The 24,836-nt window shown below is 37.6% G+C and overlaps 1 protein-coding gene across 2 annotated transcripts in view; it reads right to left on the bottom strand.

The window, feature by feature from the left end:
• Positions 1 to 24,836, bottom strand: part of RAB2A (RAB2A, member RAS oncogene family) — a 42,371-nt gene that overhangs the window by 6,827 nt on the left and 10,708 nt on the right. For both annotated transcript variants that reach the window (XM_042836558.1, XM_042836566.1), the window contains exons 3-6: positions 22,169 to 22,236; positions 12,523 to 12,605; positions 11,166 to 11,258; positions 7,922 to 8,033 (exon numbers count right to left, since the gene is read on the bottom strand). In XM_042836558.1, the coding sequence (XP_042692492.1) occupies positions 7,922 to 8,033; positions 11,166 to 11,258; positions 12,523 to 12,605; positions 22,169 to 22,236 (356 nt within the window). The remainder of the gene's footprint in view (positions 1 to 7,921; positions 8,034 to 11,165; positions 11,259 to 12,522; positions 12,606 to 22,168; positions 22,237 to 24,836) is intronic.

Consider the following 24,836-nt stretch of genomic DNA (forward strand, 5'->3'; position numbering starts at 1 on the left):
CATGAAAGAAGAGTTGAGTTCTGCAGAGTATGAAAGACTTCCAAATACACAAATTCTAGGCTACTTTTGAGGAAATTTAAAGAAAACAATGTAACTTGTGGAATATATCTACATTTAGTGTTTAACACTCAGTGTTACTCTTCCTAAATCACAAAAGCTACCGATGATTTTAAGCTTGACTACCTGTTCTACATTTTCAAAAAAGGTTTGAAGAATTTGTGTTGTGATTTCTTTCAACACAACACTTCTATTTTGTTCACTTATAACTGGGTTCTGAAATACTGACAAAAGTTAAACTATGCTGAAGAAAATTACATTAATGTGCAAGTGGGGAAAAGCGAGTCTTGTAAGGTGTGATCAGCCTGCTGCGTCACCTGCACTTAGTGCAAAGCAAACGAAGGATGGTTTTAAGTTATACTACATGAGTGTATTATCATGTACTTTAGACATCAAGTACTTTAGACACTTGCATAAGGAACCTCCTACATCACACTGACAATCAAGAAGTCTCAAAATACCATTCTTAGAAAACAAACAAACCTCAAAAGAACAACCACACAACAGCACAGATACAGAATTCAAAATAAATTACTCCTAAAAAACACCAACTATAAAATTAAATCAAATTTAACATCCATTTTATCAGAGAGAGTAAACAAGTAGTGAAGGCTTGCTACCCTTGAGACAAAACCAGAAAGAACGAGTTTATTACTGGTAAAAAAAGAAACACACACACACACAGCAGTGCTGAAAGCAAAGGGAATTCTTGCTCCTTTTTATCACATCTGAGATATACTAAGAATAACAGTAAGATAAAGGCACCACAATGCATGTTATGGAACCGCTAGATTTAGTTTCCACTTGGCAGATGTGACAAGATGTGCAAATAACGTGGAAAATACACCTATTTAAGACACCTGCAAAGTGCAATGCCACACTCTTTCTCAGAAATCTATTCCCATGATGAGTATTTAATGACTTAGCTGCAGGCCGCACACATGAAAGACTTCTAAATGAATAACTGATACTTTTCAAAACTCGTATTTTAAAGTGCTTTGGTTAAAATAAATATATACTGGGTTCTGCATTTCCAGTTCATGTAATATGCTGCCCTCTGGTGGCTCATTAATGTTAAATTTAGCACTTTTAAATACAAATCAGTTTGAATTCAGAATCACAGAATGGCCAGGGTTGGAAGGAACCTCAAGGATCACAAATCTCCATCCCCCCACCACAGGCAGGGCCACCAACCTCCTCATTTAATTCTAGACCAGGCTGCCCAGGGCCCCATCCAACCCGGCCTTGAACACCTCCAGAGACAGGGTATCCACAACCTCTCTGGGCAGCCTGTTCCAGCACCTCACCACTCTGTAAAGAATTTCCCCCTGACATCCAACCTAAATCTTCCCTCCCTCAACTTAAAACCATTTCCCCTTGTCCTACTGTTACCAACCCTTTGAAAGAGTTGATTCCCCTCCTGTTTGTAGGCTCCCTTTAGGTATTGAAAGGCTGCAATGAGGTCACCCCGCAGCCTTCTTTTCTCCAGGCTGAACAAGCCCAGCTCCCTCAGCCTGTCTTCATAGGGGAGGTGCTCCAGTCCCCTGATCATCTTCGTGGCTCTCCTCTGGACCCTCTCCAACAGCTCCCTGTCTTTCTTGTACTGGGGACTACAGACCTGGACACAGTACTCCAAATGGGGATTTCATTACTAATTGTAAGAATACAAAACAAAACAAAAATCAAGGACACTGAATTGCTACACATTTCACAAATTCTAAAGCATGACCTTCACCTCTGTGGTCAGTCAACAGCTAGAATTCCTCTTTCCCAATCTCCTTCCTTCAGCAGTAAGATACAATATAGATCATTACCCTAGGGATACATTTGGAAGGCGTAATGATATGGATCACAAAAGGATTTACTCAGTAGGGCATTCTATATCCCAGAGTGAAAGTAGCACTAGACAGTCACTTTATAGAATGGGATCCCAAAGCTCTGAACAGCAGTTTTACAACTAAGACAACGCTTCTGATCTTCAGAAAATAGCCTGGGACACTGAAATGGTTACAGAGGAGTTAGTTATCAAGCAGTAGGGAAGTACATAGTATATAGCGAAGCCACACCACATAGGTGTCCTAGCACATCTGTAGCTTTATACTTAAAGTGAAAATGCACAGACCCAAAACAGTAATTTGCCTGTGAATCTCTGGCAAACTGGAAAGAAGCATATTAACTAGATCCTGAAGTGTCTCAGGAAGTGCTGCAGTTGCTGTTGAACAAAGGATCTGAAACAAACAAACAAACAAACAAACCCACAAGCTAAAACCCCAGAGCTAAGGATCAGGCTGTCAGAAAAAAAAAAACAAAAAACCTATGGCTCACACAGGCAGCCATATAATACATTTCATGCTCTTCTATAAAGCCTGGAAACCTCAGCTGAGAGTTTGGATTCTGATGATGCCTCACTATGTCCCAAAGATCCTCTATTACTTACAGAAGAGTTGGGACACTGTCCTAACCAGCTTCTCACAGCTGAAACGTCACAGAACTTGGCTTCAAGGAACTCAAGAAATACTGGTTTTGACAGAACTTCAGTAAAACCTATTTTAAACAAAAATATTTCACAAACAACAAACCACTGTTTCGTAAATTCTAGTCAGATTATATCTTATGTATTGCTTTTCTATTAAAGCTACTAGCACCTCAAATTTTCCAATTTTATTAACTAAATCTCTGCTAACTAGATCACCAGGTCAAACAGCTGGTGTGTAGCAGCAGCTATATTTAAAGAGAGGAAAAATGTAGTTCTAGAAAAATATCAGTTCTAATTTGGAAGCTGATAATAATCATTCCATCTTTCTGTGGGATTTTCATTTTTAGTCTGTAGACTATTACAAAGGCTTTCTTTCTTCCCTTATCTGTGACTGAGCAGGACCCCTGTTGAAAATACAGCGGGTTTGAATATTCATTTTCCATTTAAGCAAAAGTATGAAAGAAACTGTCTGAAGAGGAAAATTAAGTTACAAAATTGGAACAAGATTGTCCAAAGACCATCCAGCTGTACACAGCCAAAGTGCTCAGTTGTTGAGTTGACGTGGTTAGTCCCCATTCAGTTTTAATCCTAAAAAATTAGTACATTAATGCATCTATTTATGTGCAGACAACTTGGAACAACAAATACAATAGTCAAAGATGAAAGCTTGGCATAGGGCTACATAATCCCATTGACAGGGGAAACAACTTACTGAAACCATTCTCACACCAGGAGTCAGTGACAGGCAAGTCTAATGTAAATGAATCAGCTCCTGAACAGCAATGGTGTCTGGTGATGGCTTGTTCAGTATCCAGAGAACTCTTTTGCTTAAGCTTGATTACATTAATAATTATTGAACTAGCAGTACAGAACGCAAGAGGAAGGCACACAGTTATTCCAGCTTTCCAAATACAGCTAGGAATCTTAAGTTCTTCACAATAAGCGTATGTAAATGGATTCAAATAAATGATATTTCAGGGATGAAAAGATAACTGCCAAGTGCTAGTATCATAGGACAGTTACCCTGAGTTCATGTAGATGATCCTATTCTACCTGTACCAGTGTTAGACACTGCCCAAGTAGAAACCATTCAGCAAGCTCTGAACTGCAACTTTCAGGTAAAACTAAAACTAACAATTGTATATTGCTGTTGAACTGCTACTGAAAAATGCAATACAGGCATTAGTATCTTCTGCAAACAAGACAAAAAAGGTCTTTAATAAATTGTGTAGTTTTAATGTAAGATAGGAAAGTAACTGATGTTTTAATTAAAACAAGTACAGACATGTCTGAAGTCTAAAGCTTAGAACTGTCCATATACTAGTGAAAAGCTTACTCCTAGGCATCACAATGCTCTCGTGGAGAAAAGTGAATAAGACATTGAGTTCTGCAAATGGTACCTTAGAGCACACTATGAGAAAACACACACAATATCTAGGAGTTGTGAACAGGATGGAAGTATAACAGACACAGTAACTAAATCTAAAAGTTAACGCTAGATTACTTTCAGCATAGAAGAAAAAAATTCAATGTTTCTCATCAGATATCAGCATATATCCTGGTCTAAGAAAGTCAACAGGCATGTTCAGAGCATACATTACAAAACACCTTCAAAGTGTTTAAAAAATTATTTCTACAGAATTGTGAAGAAAGAAATGCCCAGTGTAGACAGCTCAGAAAACACTGAAGAAGAGCACCCCCAAAAAAATCATGTTATCTAGATAGCTCTTTATCTATCTAGATGGCTATAGGGGGAAACTAAAAAAGTGCACAAAACCAAAAAAACTTCCCATAAATACAGTATGGCTGAAGAGGCTACCATAACTGGTCTTTTGGCAGCAGTCAAACAACAGACAGTCCAATAACAACTTCCCTCCAGTCCTTTTATCCTCCTAACGATTCAGAAACTTCCACCCCATCACACTCTATACGCAACAGGATTTAACTCTCTGGCCATGCTGATTTCTTAGAAACCTCCAGAGAAGCTATGAAGGAAAAGCCTGTCTACTTTCCACTTAATGGTACATTATGCAAACAGGGTATTACAGAATCACAGGGTTGGAAGGGACCTCATGGATCACGAATCTCAAACCCCCCTGCCACATGCAGGGCCACCAACCTCCCCATTTAATACCAGACCAGGCTGCCCAGGGCCCCATCAAATCTGCAGGGACAGGGCATCCACAACCTCTCTGGGCAGCCTGTTCAGCCTCACATAACAGCCTTGCACTAGATGAACAGCTAACAGGATATTATTATTTTCCACTGCTAAACATTCACATCTGAGATGCAGGTTAATAGATAATTCTGAAGAATCATAAAATGGTTTGGGTTGGAAAAAACCTTTAAGATCATCTAGTTCCAACTCCCTGCTATACACAAGGACACCTCCCACTAGACCTGGACTCAAAGCCCTCTCCAAACTGGCCTTTAACACCTCCAAGAAGTGGCATCCACAACCTATTAGAACACAATGAACATTCTAAAATTGCCTTAAGATCCAAGCACCAAACAAGGACATGGCACTGTTGCTGTGGCTAGATATTGACTAGGGCACTACATAGTGGTAGAAATAAGGATTAGCAAAGAAAAAAAAACAAACAAAAAACAAAGACAAGCCCACAAAGACAGAAGCAGATTTGCTCATTTAAAAATACAGTCAGACTTACCATTATGATTATAAATATTACTGGAGCATGTTCAAAGAAAGGCAACAAAGCTGGTGAGGGGTCCTGGAGCACAGACCTTATGAGGAGCGGCTGAGGGAGCTGGGAATGTTCAGCCTGGAGAAAAGGAGGCTCAGGGGAGACCTTAATTGCTCTCTATAACTACCTGAAGGGAGGCCATAGTGAGCTGGGGGTCGGCCTTTTCTCTTGTGTAACTGGTGATAGAACTAGAGGGAATAACTTCAAGCTGCGCCAGGGGAGATTTAGGCTGGGCGTCAGGAAATGCTACTTCTTGGCAAGAGTGGTCAGGCTCCCGGTCCCCAGGGAAGTGGTGGAGTCACCGAGCCTGGAGATGTTCAAGGAACGTTTGGACATTGTGTTGAGGGACATGGCTTAGTGAGAACTGTTGGTGGCAGGTGGATGGTTGGACTGGGTGATCCTGAGAGTCTTTTCCAACCTTGGTAATTCTATGATTCTGATTATCCTGCACAGATTTGTGGATGCATGGTCACAGGTTTTTTCTGCTTAAAATTTCAGCCAAGTAAGTTCAGCTGACTTATCTCAAATTTTCTGTTTAGCTTCTACATCCTCAGCTAGTCACAACATCATCATTTCTTTCTAGCCCAGAAGTCACATACTGGAAGCTATGTCTGCCTCAGTTCTGAATACCTCTTGTTCTTTCCTCTAATGTTGCCCATTTCACACCATTTATTCCCTTGTTCCCCTCTATTTTTTTGATATTGAACAGTTCAGAATAAGCACGCTGACCTAAAAATAAAATGGGCTCTTCCTTCACCCATGAAGTGGCACTTTCCACTTCCTGTGCCTACTATTTCTTCACATTCATTTTTATTAAAAAATGAGGTTAAGATCTTGCTCTTTCAGTCGTAACCATTCTAGACCATGCTACCTCTTTTAGTTGATTGAGAAGATCATTTAAGAAATGTACTTGACTGGCACTACAAAAAATTATATCTTAAGGCTTTTCCAGAGTGAGAAAGCAAATACAATCGCGCATTCACATCATAACAAAGAGAGGATTCAGTTCAAACTTATTTGAAAAACAACTTTATGCTGCTCTTCCTCCTGATAATCACAGACTCATTACTGGCCAATGCATCCACTGTAAAGCACTTTTTTTTTTTATCACGGCAAAAGGTGCTAATGTTAGAATCACATAATAACAAAACAGAATGAAGTAAATGAAAGCAGTATGCTTTTTGTAACCTTTAAAAAGTAAAATATTGCCAAATGAGAAGATTTTACTACTTAAAGTATACCATGATTGCTGTCTACCATCCTGCATTTAGAATGACTTCGGATACGGGCAGCAACAGATTAGGTAGCATGAAAAACAGAACTACAACATAGTACTGTAAACAAAGATAGGAAACTGGGAAGCAGGAATTGAGGGCCTAAAGTCAAGTGAAGAAATCTCTCTGCTCTGCATAGCACCAATAGCTCACCAAGAGCAATTTGTCCATTGGGTCTGGCTGGGACGGAGTTAATTTCCTTCACAGATGCCTGCATGCTGCTGTGTTTTAGATTTGTGACCAAAACAGAGATAAGACACTAATGTTTTAACTACTGCTAAACATTTCATGCGTAGTGTCAAGCTTTCATTCTTCCCTCTGCCCCAGCAATTAGGCTTGGGGTAAGCAAGACACTGGGGGAGACACAGACAGCTGACCTGAGCTGGACAGAAATGTATTTTCTATCACGTAACGATCACACGCAGCAATAAAAAACAAGGGATAGTCTTTCAAAAGTAGCTGTTGCTCAGAGACTCAACAAGTCCCTGGGCAACAATCTATTTGCTCAGAGACTCAGTTTATCTATGGGAAGTTGGGAGTGACTGTCTTTCCCATCACTGTCTCACTCCTCCTCCATGCCCCTTCCTTCACCCACTGCTCTGTTTTCTTCATCTCAAGCCCTTTGTTTTTTCTCACTTCAGTTTCCTTGATTCTCTCTCCCAACCTATTGGGCAAGTGGAGAGTAAGCAACTGGGTGGGTTTTAGTTTTTGGCTGATGTCAACCATAATCACTGTTCAAGAAAAATTTGTAGTAAATCAAGCTGAAATATATAAAGACACCTATACCCAGAAATATGAATTATATGTTAAACTTCAAGGACTTATGTTGTTTACTCTAAAACAGCAAAAGAATGAAAAACCTAACATTATTCAAATACTACAGACTACAGAAACCAAGATAATGATCTCTTCAGCAACTCTCCAGAGGACTGAAAAAAATTCTGTGTGTGAACTGCAGCAAAGAAGGTTCCTGTTAGGTTGTGGAGAGAAACAATGCAAACTTCTTTTATAGTAGATACAACTAAGCATCACAACAGCTTGCACTGAAGAGTATGTGAAATATTAAATGTCTTTAAGAACAGGTTAGATCTGTGAAGGAAACCTGAGAGCTTGTCTTGCTTTGGACTAGCAAATCCATTCTGGTTTCAATTTTAAGATTTAGAGACAGACAGGTGTACCCATTTCACTGAGTATTTTTAAAAAGTACATTAGGTAATAGAATCTCAATGATATAATTAGTGCTGTGCAATCAGATATAAACTAGACGATGTCTTTCTCATACTACAAATTAAAAAGTAGTTAATTCAAGTTGATAAATCCAAACACTAAAGGAACAGCATCTGCACAAACTACAGAATGCAACTCAAAACACTTGTTTTTACTAAAATACCAGTGTTAAGCAAAGTTACCTCTTCTACATTGGAAGCAGTTTTGGCAGATGTCTCCATAAAGATGAGCCCATGCTCTCGTGCAAATGCTTCACCTTCTTCTTTCTTGACTTCTCGTCTAGACTCTAAATCACTAAGATATAATAAAAAAAAGTTACTCACATGGTCTGTCCATGTAAATGACATTGTTCAGATACATGCTTATCAGTGAACAGGCCCCATCAGAACTAATGTACATACAAAAATATATTCAAGCCTTCATTTAAAGTAGAATTATTATAAACTTTGCACTTATAGTACACAGAATAGACACAGATATCACAAATTGACTCATTAATTCTAGTTGATACAGATCTTATCCAAGAGTTTGTGCAATGCCTTAAAAGGATACAAATATACTTATCAAGCCATTCCTTGGGATGTTAACTTTAGACATAGTCATTTTAGGTAATTATCACTTTTCTAGTATCTACCAAACCACACTGCAAAACTGAACTGATAAAAGACTTTTATAAAATATTCATTAAGAGAACCAAACCCTCCAGACCTTTTTTTTTTTTTTTTTCCCTACTCAGGAAAACTTGGTATTTAGGTCTTTTTAACAGGGCAAAACATAAGAACAAAATTAAGTTACTTTGAACTACATTATTCGTTCCCTCCTGACAACCCTAGCATAACAGTTTTGACCAATCCCTTTAGCAGCAGAACTTAAAGTTACTGTAACACAATGTTTTGTTGCCTGCTTTCCAAGCAGACTATAAAAAAGTTAACTATTACAAAAATAGCAAAGAATACCTTATGGGACTGAACAACTAATACCAAGTTCACCCCTGTAGGTCACATGGACATATTAGTATTTCACTCTTCTATTTTAAAGCTTCTTTAGGAACAAGGTCATCGAGAGTTTCTGCTCCTTTAAATATATTAAATTCTGAGCAGTAATAATGCTGTATTTCTTGATATATATAAATAGTATTTTACATACATATAAAGAAAGCTGCCTTTAAATTACACATATAAAGCCATTCTTAGATATTCAAATTAAACAGTTTGCAAATACATAGATTTTATCTGCAGCTAGAATGCTAGTAAGAAACATACTGGGCCACCATTCTTTTAATGACACATACACTGAACATAAGGCACACTCAATGTGGCATCTATTTTGCAGCAAAGCAAGCTCTTGTTATTTTTACAACTACATGCTAGCTCAGATAAATTTTAGAGTCAAGACAATTCAACACATTATTTGAAGACAGAGCATTTGAAGATAAGGATAGAAGAATTGTTTTCTCAGAGCAAAAAATTAAAGTTGATGCTCACAGTCTGTAAGCATTTCCAATATCTCAGCTCCAGGCTTCAGATGAGCTAAACAAGGTGTTTCTCATGTGCCTGAGATAGCTGTTCAACATGATATTCTTGAACAAGAACAATGTCTTCATTGCCACTACCATGCTGCACTCAGAAATATCTTATTTAAAACCTGATTCACTACAGTGCTATCTGCATACTACAATAGAAATAAACAATTATTTTTATTTGAAATAGTGCTGTTGCATTGGAAACTGCAGTGATAACCCACTCGTTACCGGTATCTAAAGATATCCATGTAAGAGCTTTAACTGCTTCTACTAACCACAGTTGTCTTCCTCTCTGCATACATCCCATTCCAATAATTCGAAGCATTTGGTCTTACTAGATCATTATAGCTATGCTTTGTTCTGGAAAGGAGATTAAGTATAGCATTTGTCATGTTTTAATACCACTATTTGTAATGTTTTCAAAAAACAGCTATTGTATTTCAGCTTAAATTCTCAACTCCCTTCAAATTTAGAAGGCAGCAGAACAAACGTAAGTGCATTTTTGGGATTCTTAGAAACAAAGTTAGTTGTTTTGAAAATATTTTGCTATTATATGTGTTCTTCCATGTCTCTAGCAGTATGCTCTACTGTAAGAACTCCTGTAACATGCTGTTAGTATATTGCAGAAAGGAAATATTCGTCCTATCCTTCTCTTTGAGGTTTGAAAATAACCCCCTTTAAAAAGCTTCTTAAGAACATTTGCTTCCTGTGGCACCATTATCTGCATCTTAATATTTATTTTCATAGTACCTTATGCAAGTCAACAGTACACACTTTTTCTTCTCATGGCCACCTTTTAGCTAACATAATCTGCTGGTCATTGGCATCATGGGCTTACCAAAGTTTCATTTGTAAACCATTTGTGAAGACTGATTATCACATTCCACTAATAGAAAGAACCTTCCTGGTCACTTTCCAGATTATATAGAAAAATGTGGGCAAGCTTCATAATTACTTACTGCTTAGCATGTTTGTTTGCTTTTTTTTTTTTGATTTTTTTTTTTTTTTTTGAGGGGGAGGAAGGTAGAAGGACAGAGAGAAGAAAACAGAAGGGGATAAAAAGGGGAAGAAAAAGAAGAAAACAAGAGGTGAACAGGCCAGACTAACAAAACTAGACCGTATTTACTACAAAGCTGTTTCTCAGTAGCATCTAAGACATGATCCAGCTGCTCATTTTAGTGACAAGCATACACAGTTACTTCAGCTGGCATCTTTACCTTCAAGAACTACTTAGGCAAGGAGACAAGTTAAAATCTACTAGGTAAGGACCTGTAACTAATAGGTCATTACATTCTGAGATAATACCTTTGATGTTCAAAAGAAACACTAACATCCAGTAAAAATCTAGACACAGTGTTACAGTCCAGAAGATTAAGAACCAGAAAAATTCAGATAAACCTAATGTATTCTGTAAATTTTTTTAATGAAGACTTTCAACATAGATCAAAGTCTCAGCATCCATAAGGAACCATTTTGGAACTCTGGACAGTCTAGCTGATGAAAAAACAGGCAGATAAATGTCTTCAAATTTACTAACAAACTTTAAAATCTTTTGAATCGCTAGGAGGTGGTTTAAAAGCTTCTGACCCCACTCCCAGCTGGAATGTACAGAACATGAAGCAGGCCTGAAGTTCAGAAGCACCTTGTAATTGCTGAGACACACTTTTTTTTGTATTTCATAATGTCTTTTCAAGTGGATCAAATAGCAAAGTTCCTCTGCTGTGATTCTTAACTAGAAAAGCAAAGCATTTTAAAATGCCCTGATAAGGAGTCATATTCCCTTTCTAAGGGACAGAACTAGGTGCTTACACATGGTGTCATCATCATTTAGGAAAAAAAAAAAAGGTAATGAGAAAAGTTTTAAATTTCCACCATCTACAAAGTTATGATTGGTTAAGTTTTACCTTTTATTTCCAATAAGCATTATAACCATGTTGGAATTGGAATGCTGACGAGCATCTTCTAACCAAGTTGTCAAGTGATTGAAAGTGTCCCTCCTGAATATGGAAGAGAAGGAAAATTAAGGGCAATATTAAAAATATATATATATAAATCTTTTTTCTCCTCTCTTAATTAGCTTCTCTACCTGAGCAACCAACTCATTTACTAGTAAATACACTTCAAGAATAAAAGCTGGTAATCCCTTTGCAAGAGGAAAACAAGCACACAAAAATTTAGCAAACATGGAGCATTAATGAACTCTGCCTGAAGAGTAACTGAAAACATTTATTATAAAAAGTATTCTTATGAAAATCTACGACGTCATACTGCTGACTGCAGCTTTAGTTTTTCAAACAACAATACAAGCATATTCATGAAATAATACTTATTCTACTGCTGGCAAAATAAAAGGTTGACTTTCATTTTCTCTGAAGTTTTAAAGTTAACAATGAATTTTGCAGTGATGTATTTTCAAGTAAGATAGATACAAGATGACAGTGTTACAGATCTTACAGAAAATGTACACTAAATATTTAATAACATGATTGTGCATTTAATATTTCACAAGCATAAAGCCACCTACTTATGAATCAAAGATTGATTTGTTGGAAGTCAACTGGAAAGAATAGATTGCTTTCTGACATTTAAAAATAAGCAGGGAACAAAAGGGAAACTAAGAAATCTCGTTGCATGATTCCACAATGAGACTCAAGATCCACAAAAAGGAATCACACAATATAAAAGTGCCTTGGAGCCTGTATATTTTCACAATCCAGCCGTAATAATTTTTTAGTCAAAAATCACACCATGGTTTTGCAGACAAGAGTTACAGATGCTTTATTCAAGACTGCAGGAATATCTCATTCACATCTGAACATCTGCTACTGAAATCACACTATTTTTTACTCATTTACTTCAAGAATGGCAGCTAAGTAAAAAGTTCGCTATAGTAAAAGAGAAATTATGGTTCACAGTAATAAAAACGCAAAAAGGAATTCATGAAGTATTTCAATGCCTTTCTCAGTAAAGGTAATCCACAGGTTCATGGTCAAACACTTTGATTCACTCTTCCCAAGAGTTTATACATACTTTTTCTCAACCAGTATACTGAGAAAATTAGAAATATATACACTGAATCTGGGTTTTATGTTGATTTTGGTTGCCTAACAAACATGATAAAACATTAGATTGCAAGTATTTGCACAAAAAAAAAAACCACAACATGCTGAATTAGACATTTTTAACATTGCTACATATCACAGCACAAATCTACAAAGACACATAATTTTAGTACAATTGTAACTTCTACCATATCCTCACCTTGTAATGTCATACACTAGTAAAGCCCCTGCTGCCCCTCTGTAGTATGACCTTGTAATGGAACGGAAGGACTCCTGCCCTGCCTGCAGAAGACAAAGTTTCATTATTTCATGTCTCAAATTTACGTTTCATTGCTGAAAACCATAAACTTACTACTTTTGTGAGGGCAAGGAAGTATATGGAGGGGAAATCAGAGAGGGAACAATTGGAGACAAAGTCTCTAACACTGGCAAAAGAAGGCACATAAGGAGGAGACACCAACCACAGCACCATGCAGTTAAAGAAAAAAAACACGGAACAAGACCTCTAAACCTTTTTTGGCAATCCCTGACAACCCAATTTACTGAATGGCTTCACAATACATGAATCATTATTAGAGCACAGAATGGACTCCTAGCAACTAAGCTCTGAAGACAAATTTGAAAGGAAGCAAATAACCCAGAGCTTCACATTTGAATTCAATAACCCGCTCCCTGGGGCAGCTGTTGACACTAGAATAAATAAAGCCCATTGTAAATAAATGATGAATGACATCTTTACGCCCACCATCTGCTGGTGTAAAGGTTGTTGGAAGGCCAAGGATGCAGATTTTATCCGTTATATCATAAACTGCAGCCAGCTTTCAACAGTCTTCAGATGGAATTCTTTCAGTAATCATTTTATTATGAAAAAACAGAAAATGGTTTTGAATTCAATTCTATACAATTCTGCTCCACAGCTAATCAATTTCCCCTGTACTTGATAAATAACACGTGTCAAACAGCCACAGGATGCAACAGTCGTCTCCACATCCATATCCACAAGAAAAACTTGTGAGATACTACAGAAATTAGATAGTTCTTTCAGAAAAGGATCTGTAAAAATCTCAGCTCTTAGAAGAACATGCTTATCAGCTCAGATTTGAATCACCTTCCAGCAATCCACAGATGTTTTGAGTCTTCTTTACCAAGATATCCCTCACTAACATGCAATAGTCAACCCAAAGCCTTTTCTGCATTTATAAAAACTATTTTGAAGAGCACAGGTAGAACAGTTCACGTGGATGAAGCTAAAGGACAAAGGTATAACCCTTTCCCCTGCTCTATTAAAAAAAAAATCAAGGCCCTGAAAGATAAATATTCATAATTGCAAACATTGAGCTCCCGTGCTCGTGTTTTTCAGAAGTGCTATCTAGCAATTAACAGTTATTAGAGAAAAAGATTTATTTTTAATGTTTAGTATTAATAAAAGCTTTAGCTTAATTCAGAGCTAGCACAGAACATGATTAAGAAACACTAATGTTAATGCTGAAAAATGACATGCAGTAAGATACTTATCCTTACGACTACAGGAAATTATTCTGATTTAAAACTATGAAAAATGAGAATGAAATATTTATCAAAGCTTGTGCTGTGCACTAGTTATGACTCAGCCAGACCTACAGAATCTTCTCACAATCACTGTACTTCCATAATGTATGGTTCTCTTGAATTTCAGGCACACTTGAGCCAGATTCTGCTACTCAATACAACAGCAGAATCTAGAGCACAATACATTTTTCTGTGGTCAGTTTTCAAAAAGCACTCTTATCTTCCAGAATAATCAGTTACTTCAGCTTAAGAAAACATTTTGTCTTAGTCCCTCCATTGAAATGAGTTACGAAAGATAGAAAATACATTCACCAGTTTCAGCTGAATTGAAATACACTAACATACGGACTAGAAGAAGGGTCCAATCTGAGCCCATCTTCATACAGACAAAGGTAACAAAATGCAGGCAGCCTAATAGAGTACACTAAGGAATAGTAAAAGCAAACAACTGTTCAGCTCAGTACTGGATTCCTTGCCCAGGAGCTCCAAGAAAGTCAAGAGTTTTTTCTTGGTGTGATGACTTGAGCAAGCGCATAGTAGATGCATTAAACATTTTCCTCCTGACTAGACAATAAACCAAGTTACTGTTACTAATATATTCTACACATTGCCAAAAATGGTACATTATTGAGACTGCCTACCACATTCAAGATTGCCTGTTTCACCCTCATCAATTCAACCTTGTCATGTTAAATAATTTACTGTGGAAGATGAACAAGTTAAAGTCAACCACAATTGCCAGAGGCTCTACCAGATCTACAAGAACATAAGAATTTGGAGTTCTTAAAAGAATCACTTGGTATTTACATCCTGATATTACTTCAGCGTTCTCAACTGCTTATTACTTGTGCATGATGATCTTTCTTAAATATCACTGCTTCCTGAAGGAAAGCCTGAGAAGGTGGAAAGCATTACTATCTTCCCCAAAGATATGGTTTTCCATTTCCATTTAGCAACAGAAACCAAAGCCTCTTTTATTCTAAACAGAAGAAAATTGAGTTTCTGTAGAGAAACTCTATGAAATCTAATATATAAAGGTATATATATGTATGTGTAATATATAAAAACACATCTTCACACGTAGAGATTTACCTATTACACAGAACAGTAAGAAACATTTATTTGAAGCCTATTTCAACAGCAGAAATATAAATGAGTGAACTGTAAGGTCAAAATAACATGGTTTAGGCATGTCAAAGATTCTCCACATAAATTCATTTTTATTGTTATTACTTGAAGCATTTTTCATCTGTGAACTTTGCTCTTCATTGCTCTTTTACTTCAACCCCTTTGTTTGAAGAGGAGAGAAAGACAAAACACAGAAGCATACGCTAACACCCCAAAATATAGGAATTATTATTATTACTACTATTGTAACATTTTAAAATACAAATTTCTTACGGTTTTAATACTTCCTCTAACTTGCAAAGAGGGACCAATTCAAGTTCTGCTACTTGCTTTAAGAAGAAATGGATGGAACAAGCAGTAAGGAAGCTAAGTACAAGAGCAAAACCAGGTTTGACACGAGGAGAGCCCTCTATCTTATCAAGTGGAATTAACAGCACGCATAAAATCTTTTCCATACTCTCCTAAAATGTAACACTTTTCTCTGCTTCTATATTCAAGCAAATTTCAAATTTCAAATTTCCAGTTTCTTCACAGAACAACTGAGATCAGAAATGATCTCTGGGTCCATGTTATCCAGCCCCTGCTTAAGCAGGGATACTCAGAGCTGGGTGCCCAGGGCCACGTTCAGACAGCTTCTGAAGATCTCCAAAGCAGAGATCACAACCTTCCTAGGGAACCTGAGGCAGCACACAGTCATTCACAGAGATTTTCTTTTTCTTTCCCAAAGAAGCGTTCCCAGGTGTTGAAAGGAAACTCCCTGCATTCCAGTTTGTGCCCATGACATCTCGTCCTGCCACTGGGGTCCATCTTCACTGCATACCCCCTTCAGGCATTTACAGACCCTGGTAAGAGTTCTCCCTTAAGGCTCCTGAAGGCTGAAGGGTCCCAGCTCTCTCAGCATCTCTTCAAGGAATGCTGCTCCAGTCCCTTCATCCATCATCTTGCTGGACTCTCCAATACACCCAGGTCTCTCGTACTGGGAACCCAGAACAGGACACAGCATTTCAGGTGTGGCCTCCCCACCTGCTGAGCAGAGGGGAAGGAGCACTTCCTTCAATGGGTTGGTAACACTCTGCCTGACACAGTTGTTTAATTTTTCAGCAACATATGCCAGAGATTGAATGAGGGAGTAGGGGGCAGGGGAGTTAGTAGTTAGTGGCAGCAGACACTAAATGAAGGCCTAATTACATCTGGTAGAGACAACACAAGCCTTTGCTCTGATGCAATGTCAGGTTACACCCACTTTCAGAGTTACACTGTAGAGGAAGGGAGAAGGTGGAAGCTGTTTCAGATAACAGACAACAGCAGCTATTTCACTCATAGAAACTCTAGCCCTGGCAAAGTAGCCTACAGGAATCAGTGTTCAACCATGCTACACAGGCCTGAACATGCCTCTTTTCTCCCTAGGTTAAAGGGTGCTAGTTCTGGCATGAGTAGTAGCTTGCTGGAAAAGAGAAAAAGTGAGCCTCTGATAAACAACTGATTCTTTGTTAAATAACACCTGTTTTGGTTGTCTTTTGGACTGTGAGCTTTTACAGTTCACACAGTATCAGCTAATGAAGATAAACTGTCTGAAATGAGACTTGAGTTACAAGTCTTCAAAACAGTACTAAAAATCTTAATCCCTGCGTGAACTGCTCAGCTGCATGAACGTATTCCTGCTCTTTAAATATAAATCTCTGTACAGACCAAGGTGCAACTTCAAAATAATGGCATAATGTAATTAATGTAAAGCATTATCCATCACATTACCTACACAGAGATGAAGGCCCTGTGTTCAAGTTTCCCAGGCCATTAACTGTGTTACAGTTGACACGCCTGTGGCACATGAGGGAAAAGACTTCAAGTATTACATTTCCTATAGGAAATCTCAGCAACATTTCCAAGGGTGCAGTGTAGCTGTGGAGGGTTCAGTTGTGAAAATTATAGACAAGTCTCTGTTACAGAATCACGAGATTGGAAATGACCTGCAAGACCATCTAGTCCAACTGTCCTCCCATTACCATTGCTACCACAAGCCACTAAACCATATCTTGCAGCTCCTCATCCAGTGACCAAAAAGGGTACTTTGAAAGATCCTGAACTGTGTATTTTTGAATCTATGAGGACTGCTCCAAAAGTAAAGCCACTTATGTTATTACACTGGCACATGACGTCAGAAACAGATGGTGGTGGTAGTATGGCAGTAGAGACTGAATCTTCCTGCCAATATTCCATTACATTTTGCTGCCACGTGACAGATGGAAGCAGATGGACAGATTGATCAAATGGTGTCTGACACGGAAGTGCAAATAAAGCAAAGGGGTGAAAGTGAATTCCTCCATGTGAAAAAAAACTGCACCATTGACACTCATCAACACTTGCAGTGGGTGGTGCATTTCACCAGTGGCAACAGCAGGTCAACTCTGTTGGTGCAGATTTTTTTTTTTTTTTTTTTTTCTTTTATAAGCCCAACATGCAAGCTCTTGTTCACTGCTGGTGAAAATGCATAGCTAATAATGGTGGTTATGTTGAAAAACTGTTTTGTAGCTGAAAATTTTCCCTACCAAATAGTGTTATTGCATTCTTCGCACCTGTTGTAATTTCCATGGAAATAAAAGCAGGCATTACTTTTGGAGCAACCTATATGTAAACTGAAAAAATAATTAACCAGTCCATGCCACTGTCAGACTACTTATGACAACTGCCAGTTGGGATCTACTTCAACAAGTTGATCCCCCAAATAAAATGTTCCAGAAAGGGAGAAGAGCAAAACATATCCTTCACAGTCAGCCTTTTAATCTTGCCATTATCTCTCTTACTCTGGAATAAAATAATTTTCAGATAATTTATTAACATCTATTATAAGAAAAAAGCATAAAGGCAGTGTAAAGATAAGAAAACAACAGTAGTGCCTTCCAGCAAAAGTGTTCTTTACTATGATCCATCTCTTGTAGAAGAGATGGAACTAAAAGATGCAGGTGAATACAAATTCATTAAAACTTGTAAAAATGTCAGGCTTAACGGATTATTCAGTCAAGTTAGAAACTGCTTCAAAAATAACTCTGTCAGCATCCTAATAAGAACTGAAATTTCATGAAGAATAAGAATACCCAAGGGTGGAACTATACACATGCCTTTCTTTCCTGATGTTGAATCCATGCAATTTAGACATTCAAAGCAATTCCCAACACACTAACAGAAACAGAAAGCTTCAACTCTCCACTATTAGAAGCACCCTCATGAATTATTTCAGTTTATAAATATATATGAAACCTTTAAGTAACTAGGATCACTTGAACTCATACATTAAGGGTAACTGAGATTCCAAGAAGGATTGGTAGAGTCCAAATATCTCAATGCAGACATGTCATAGTACAGTTTTATTGAAAGAAAAAAAAAAAAAAGAGAGACATGCCTTCAATTATACTTTCCATCCTGCACAAACACACCTTTTTTGGTGCAAGCTCCCAGTTAGCAAAAAAACGAACAAAAAACCACCAAATCAACAAAACCACTGCTAATTCAGTTAGAAAACTTACATGAAAACAACACAAGTATTTGAACACAGTTTATAAGAAAGGAATTTCAAACTTGTCTAACAAATCCAAAATGCAGAGGTCTTTTTCTTTTTTGGTCATTGTTTGTTTTGTTTTTAAATACGGGCTTACAAGGAATAATTCATTGTCCGAAACTGCCACCCCCACATCTACAAAAACTCAAGGAGAAAACTAGAAAAACCATGCTTATTTTCTAACAATGATGTAAGTAACAATAAATATGATTCAGAACACCCCTACCCCCCCAATAATAAAAAGAAAGATATTGACTCAGCCTGGTAACAAGCCCAGCAGCATTCTGCAACAATGAAGTCTTTTTTTCTGAGGAGAAATGATTTTTATATTTCTCAGTGTTGTACTGCCACAAGACAAGCAACCTTCATCTACACAGCTTATTTAACCCTGTGAAGCTAAACAGCTCCCAGAACAAACACTGTGGCTGATCCTTACCAGCTTCTACAGGCCACTTCTACTTCTAGGTCCCCAGACAGAAAGGGGATGCTGGTAACTGATGCAAGCTCAGCTATCACACTCTTCCAAAAGAAAAGAGCATCCAAACTTCTCATACTAGTAAATTACCTGATAACTTTTTTTTTTTTTTTTTAAACAAAACTGCTTCTCAATCTTTCCAACTGATGAAAATCTTTAATAAGGTAAAGATCAGAGGAAATAAAATAACCTAGAGGCAGACAAGACAAAAGAATAATTTGATAATTAATTGATGACAATTAATATCTGCACCCCACTTGACTGGCCTAAAAGTGTCAGGAAGCGGAAGTGAAATCCAAGGACTTCCAGACCTAAGCACCTTGACGCGCCACAGCACACACAGCACCACGTTTCTGGAGCCAGGCAGCAGGGAGAATTTATCCAGAAGCAGCCTCCACTGCTGGGAGATGATGAGGGGATGCATTGGCTGCTGGTGTCAATGTATAAACAGAAGCAGTCCTGAGACTGCAACACTGAGCACAAGTACGCAGTGCTCATACCAAGCATCTTTTACGCAAGTTGTTGTTGGGTTTTTTTTCCCCCCAGTATTTTGTTTTTATTTCACTTCAGACAAGTTTTACCAGACATCAGCTCACAAAAACAAATACTGGACTACAAATGCTAATAGGCACACGTGGCATTCCTTGAGCATATCTTCCAATGCAGCCTCATCCAAAAGGAATCCAGTTTGTGTACTCCCACATGAAATCCAGAGTGCAGTAAGCAGACCCTGTTCCTGCAGCCCACTCCTGAATCAAACTAAGAAGCTAACGAAGTCTTGAGTTATGGTACAAAAAAGCAGAAACCACACGAACGGATCTCACTGACATACAACGCTGTTTACTTCAGCTGCCCCTTAATCTACTCCTGCAGTGAGGTATGCTGCGGCTTCCATACACTGTCCTTCACTAAGGAACTAAGGGATACACTTTTCCTTGGAGCTGAAGACGACAAACTGATACCATAGCACTGAAATATCAGGCAAGAAAAATTTGCTTAAGAAAGCCAAAGTCCTCATTTACTTTTAATCAGGGGAAACATTTTATCTAGTTTTCCATTTCTCATGCCTTCCTCAAGATGTTTCTTGCCCAGTGACAGATCAGAAGTTGGCATGTAAGAACAGCACTAAATCAGAGAAGTGGTGGTGCTGTGACTCAATGTATCAAGTTTTCTTAGTGATACCTGTAAAAATGAACTTTCTTTTCTGGAATAGAAATTGTTACAGCTTAATAAATATAAGCATAGCACTAGCAACAATTACCAGCTTTTGCCAACAGAAAATGAAATCCAGGCAATGTTTAGCCCAGACAAACAACAGAGACAAAGTGACTTTGGTCATTACGGACATATTTATGTACCTTGACATGTGTATGCTTGAAATGTGCTTCACTGTATTTCTTATCTTACTATTTTTTTAATACCTTTACAGCCAAGCTCAAAACTGAGCCGTAGCTCAAAACTGAACGTAGGTATGCTTATGAGACTTGATTACAATAGATTTATCCTGTGTTTAAAAAAGTCTGCACACAGTTTACATTTTAACTCCAGGCAACATACTAAGTCATTCACTGCTTACAGTTCATAAATTATTAACTACAATTCCCCAGTCTATTTAGAGAATATGAAATCTTCCAATTAGTATTTTGAATATCTTTATGTTATCAGTTAAGAATCTAGCCAAATAAAATCCCTGCCAAAAAACACCTCATAATTTATAATCAAAAGCAACTCCACTGAATTTGTGGCTATCAGATACTTTGCTTGCACGTAAGTAGCCAAACAGACAGAAGAGCTACTCAATCCGAGGCAGAAAGGAAAACAATCTACTACAAAATAGGTAAAGCTCACGCGTATCCGGGAAACAGGTAACAGCACATTATCTTTCAAATTGATTTGATTAATAAAATGCAGTGACTACATCGGCAGCAAAAATAGTAATTTTATCTGCAGACAATCTGCCCCAATTTTAGGGTACTAGGATTTTCCTAGTTAAGCTACATACTAAAGGTTTGCTCTTGAAACTTCTGTTTATGCTACCCTCTGGTTGCCTATTGAACTTATGAAGTCTCAGCTATCTTGGTAGTTTGCAAATCCACAGCTGTAGCTGTAAAAACGCCCTGGCTTACAAAAAGCTTGATACACAATCTGAACATAATTCACTTATACCACAGAGAATATGTAAGGAGGCACAGGTTTTAGATGCGATTTTAGAAGATGAACTTGTAGAATAAGTAAGGCACGTCAGATTTTAGCTATGAAGTTAGCTAAAGTACTGCTTTTGTTTACATTTTTAGATATACACATATATATGAACACATCTCCGTTCATTGATTTGCTATGCCAGAAAGAACACAAACGTGAATCTGTGGGTTCCTAAAGGTATCTTAAAAGGCTTTTGGAAAAGGAAATGAAACTGTGATTTATCAAACAGTTAAGCACACAAAAAAGACAGAGCTATTGGTATTGGGTGTCTCAGAGACGTTGAATCATGACAAGAACACTGAGGCCAACTTGTCAGTGCTACAGCAACCACCAATATATCTGACTTTGTTAATACATGTTTTAATCTGAACTCCCCCTGAAAGTCAAGGTCTTCGGGTTTGTTTTGGTAGGCATTTTGAAACTTTAAGCTTTCACCAGTCCCTTCTTAACCATCCAAGTATTATGATGACTACAGTGAACTGGAGGTCTTGACGGTTTCCGTGAAAACAGTGAGCGGAATCTTTTACATCCTGCACTGCAAACGCAAAAATCTACTCTAGGGAGCTCTTGAACAGAACTAGTAGACACAAGCCAACAGAAAGTGACATTCAGCCAAACTTTGCATGAGCATAGAGACTACTTAGAGAAATCTAAGTTCTGAAAAGCAGAACAGCGAGTTTTGGAAAAAAGAAAAAGAGTCTCTCAAATCTGAGTAAGCATTGCTTGTGGAAGCTGGGTTATGCTGTAAACAGCAGCAATTTGCAAAGTTTTAAGAGCACATTACATCAAAAAAGAAAAATTTGCTAAAAAGATTTCATGTTCATGGAAGTCACAGAAAGCTGCATGACTTAGACTAACATGGTGTAGATCATGGGGAGCTTAACCAGAACAACAAAAGAAAAAGCCAGAGGAGACATGTTTAAATAATTTATTACTTACCGTATCCCATATCTGAAGCTTTATTTGTTTTCCATCAATAGTGATCATTCGAGCCCCAAATTCTACACCTGGATAGATGTAATAGAAGGTTACATTATTAGAAGACATCAGAAAGAAGAATGTTTCCTAGAAATACAATACTGAGTTAACATATGTTCCTGCATTCACAGTAGTTTATAATCTATTTCTCCTCCTGCTTTAGTTAATTTTTGAGCTGCTTTAAAGAGCCTGAATATTTTCCAGAAGGAAGAAAGCTGTAACTTCCCAATTGCTTTATAAATATATTGATTAGAGCAAGTGCTAAGGAGATATTTCCCACCAAGTTTTCAAAATGATTCAATAGGTCTTTCTCAGAGCAGAAAAATACCCATGTGCTTGGGTACAAACAGAGAAACGAACAGAGCTGTGGTCATTTTTAACACTCTGCCAATGTTTTATTACTACAGGCAGTTTAGAAGAACTTAAGTCTACAATTCGTTATCAACAGAATGGTCAAAACAATCAAAAGAATGTCACCTTCAACAAGATAAATTCTATTACTCTATTAATTAGAATTCATCTGCCTTTATGAAAAAATGTTTCCAAAATCCAATCTAGTTGAAGATCAAATCTGGTAAGCAGCAGAAGAAGGGGAAAAAAAAATATCCAATCAACAAATGAATTTCTTCAGTGGAAAAATCCAGCATTTTCTACCAGTCTTTTAAAGAAATTCTGAGATCAGTAAGAGTAAATGAAGCATAAATTTGAAGCTATTGCTATAGTATTTAAAATATGAAAAAACACAGAGAGTTAATTTACATAACTACAAGACTACAAAGTTTCCATTAAGGTATGATTCACACATCTACTATTTCATTAGAAAAGAGATTTAAAAGTGTAAACTTCATTTAAAATTGTCTAGATTCATGTCTTCAATCCTCACCTTGAAGGACTCCAAACACCTTCTCAAAAGCTTGCTGTGAATGTTTTGGGGCACAGTTACTTTCTGCAGAATTAATGACTTTTGGGAAGGGAGAGGCAGGAAGGAAACCACTCTCCCTCCCACAGGATACCAGAGCCAAATAGAACCCATTGGCCAAAGAACACTGTGCTCTATCATCTGAACAACTTGCAGTAATCACATGCAAAATAAAAAGAATGAGGGAAGGTGTGATAATGAGGGAGCAAGTGAAAGGCAGTGGTCTGATGTTGAGTGCCAAGCCAGAGGAAAGTGCTTAAGAGTAACAGAAGCGTCAAAATTTATTATCTGATCTCAAAAATACAGATACTGAGCAGCTGATTTAAACTCAGCAACCTTCCTAAATGTTTAGTTCTACACTCAGCCTCACAGAAAAGTCGAAAGTATTTATCCTGTTCCATCAAAATAGCTGCTAAGAGCAAAACCTGAACTTGAAACAACCCAGTTTGAAACTATGTTCTCTTAAAGAGGGAACAGAAACTTGTCAGGTTTGCAGTTGAGGAGAAATTGTGAACACCATGAGTTCAGCCAACAAAACTTCACAGTAGTTTTTGTCATCCATTCCATCTACAAAAACCATAGTCTGGTTTTGTCTGTCTGTTAACTGAATCATGCAGCTTTTCCCTGCTTCAATTATTTCAATGGCAGATACTTTCATTTTCGAACGAAAACTATATGGATAGTTGTTGCATTTTAAGTTACTAGGTTTGAGTATCCTATTTCAGTTATGCACAACTCTGCATGTAGCTAAAAGACAGACTATACAGAAGCAGATACTCTTCTGTCTTCTTTCTTCTGATTTTCATTGAAGGTTTATGTCTGAATTTCAGAAATAATATGCTAGGCTAGCCATACTAAAATTTTAGGTGGAATTTTACACGTTTGAAGTAACTGTCTTCCCCACGTCTAATTTTAATTTCCATTCTCTTCTGAGCTGCCCACAGTAGAAATATAAACTGAACTCCTGTTTGGTAAAATTGTTGTACTGTATTGATAAGAAAGTGCTTGCTTTACATAGGCCTTTCAAAATCTACAGGTCCTCTGGGGTTTTAACATCATCAGCTGGAAGCACCTAAGATAATACCAACCCATCCTATCTTGCCCCACATGGGCATTTGTATCAGTTTGAATCCATGTTCTCCATCTCTGTCATCCTAAATCTGTTTATAGTAAATGAGAGAAGTATTCTAGCCAAAACAGACATGCCCTATCAGTAATGCTCAAGGAAGCTTTCAGCCTATACCCCTTTTCTTCTTTTCCAAGCAGCTTCCCATGCTCCATTCCCACATGACTCACTATGTTGCTATCTAGGCTCACTTCCTCATGCCACTAGCTTCTGTACCTGCTCTTAGATGTCAGCTGTATGGCAGGAACTGAACTGGCACTACAGCCATCCTGCCGAAGTGAAGCTGTTTCCCACAGCTTATCAAGTTGCTGAGACACAGAAATGTGCCACAGACTGCCAAAGGCATATGTTTTTATGGGTGTCATATATTGGGCAGGACCAAAGAAGAAAAGATGACAATAAATTATACATCCGTGAATCAGCTCAGGCTTTTCATTCAGCTAGCCTACCTGCTGCCAAGACATCAGAAGTATATGAAAATTGATGTGACTCCAATAGTTTGAATTGTATCAGATGGCCATAACTAAGCCCCAGCATACATTCTGTTACATGAAAAATATCTGTTTATGTATCACGTGTCTATT

Source organism: Centrocercus urophasianus, unplaced genomic scaffold (genome assembly GCF_019232065.1).
Source record: "Centrocercus urophasianus isolate 14NV4802_14NV808 unplaced genomic scaffold, USGS_Curo_1.0 seq_11, whole genome shotgun sequence".
In the NCBI taxonomy this organism is placed as follows: domain Eukaryota; kingdom Metazoa; phylum Chordata; class Aves; order Galliformes; family Phasianidae; genus Centrocercus; species Centrocercus urophasianus.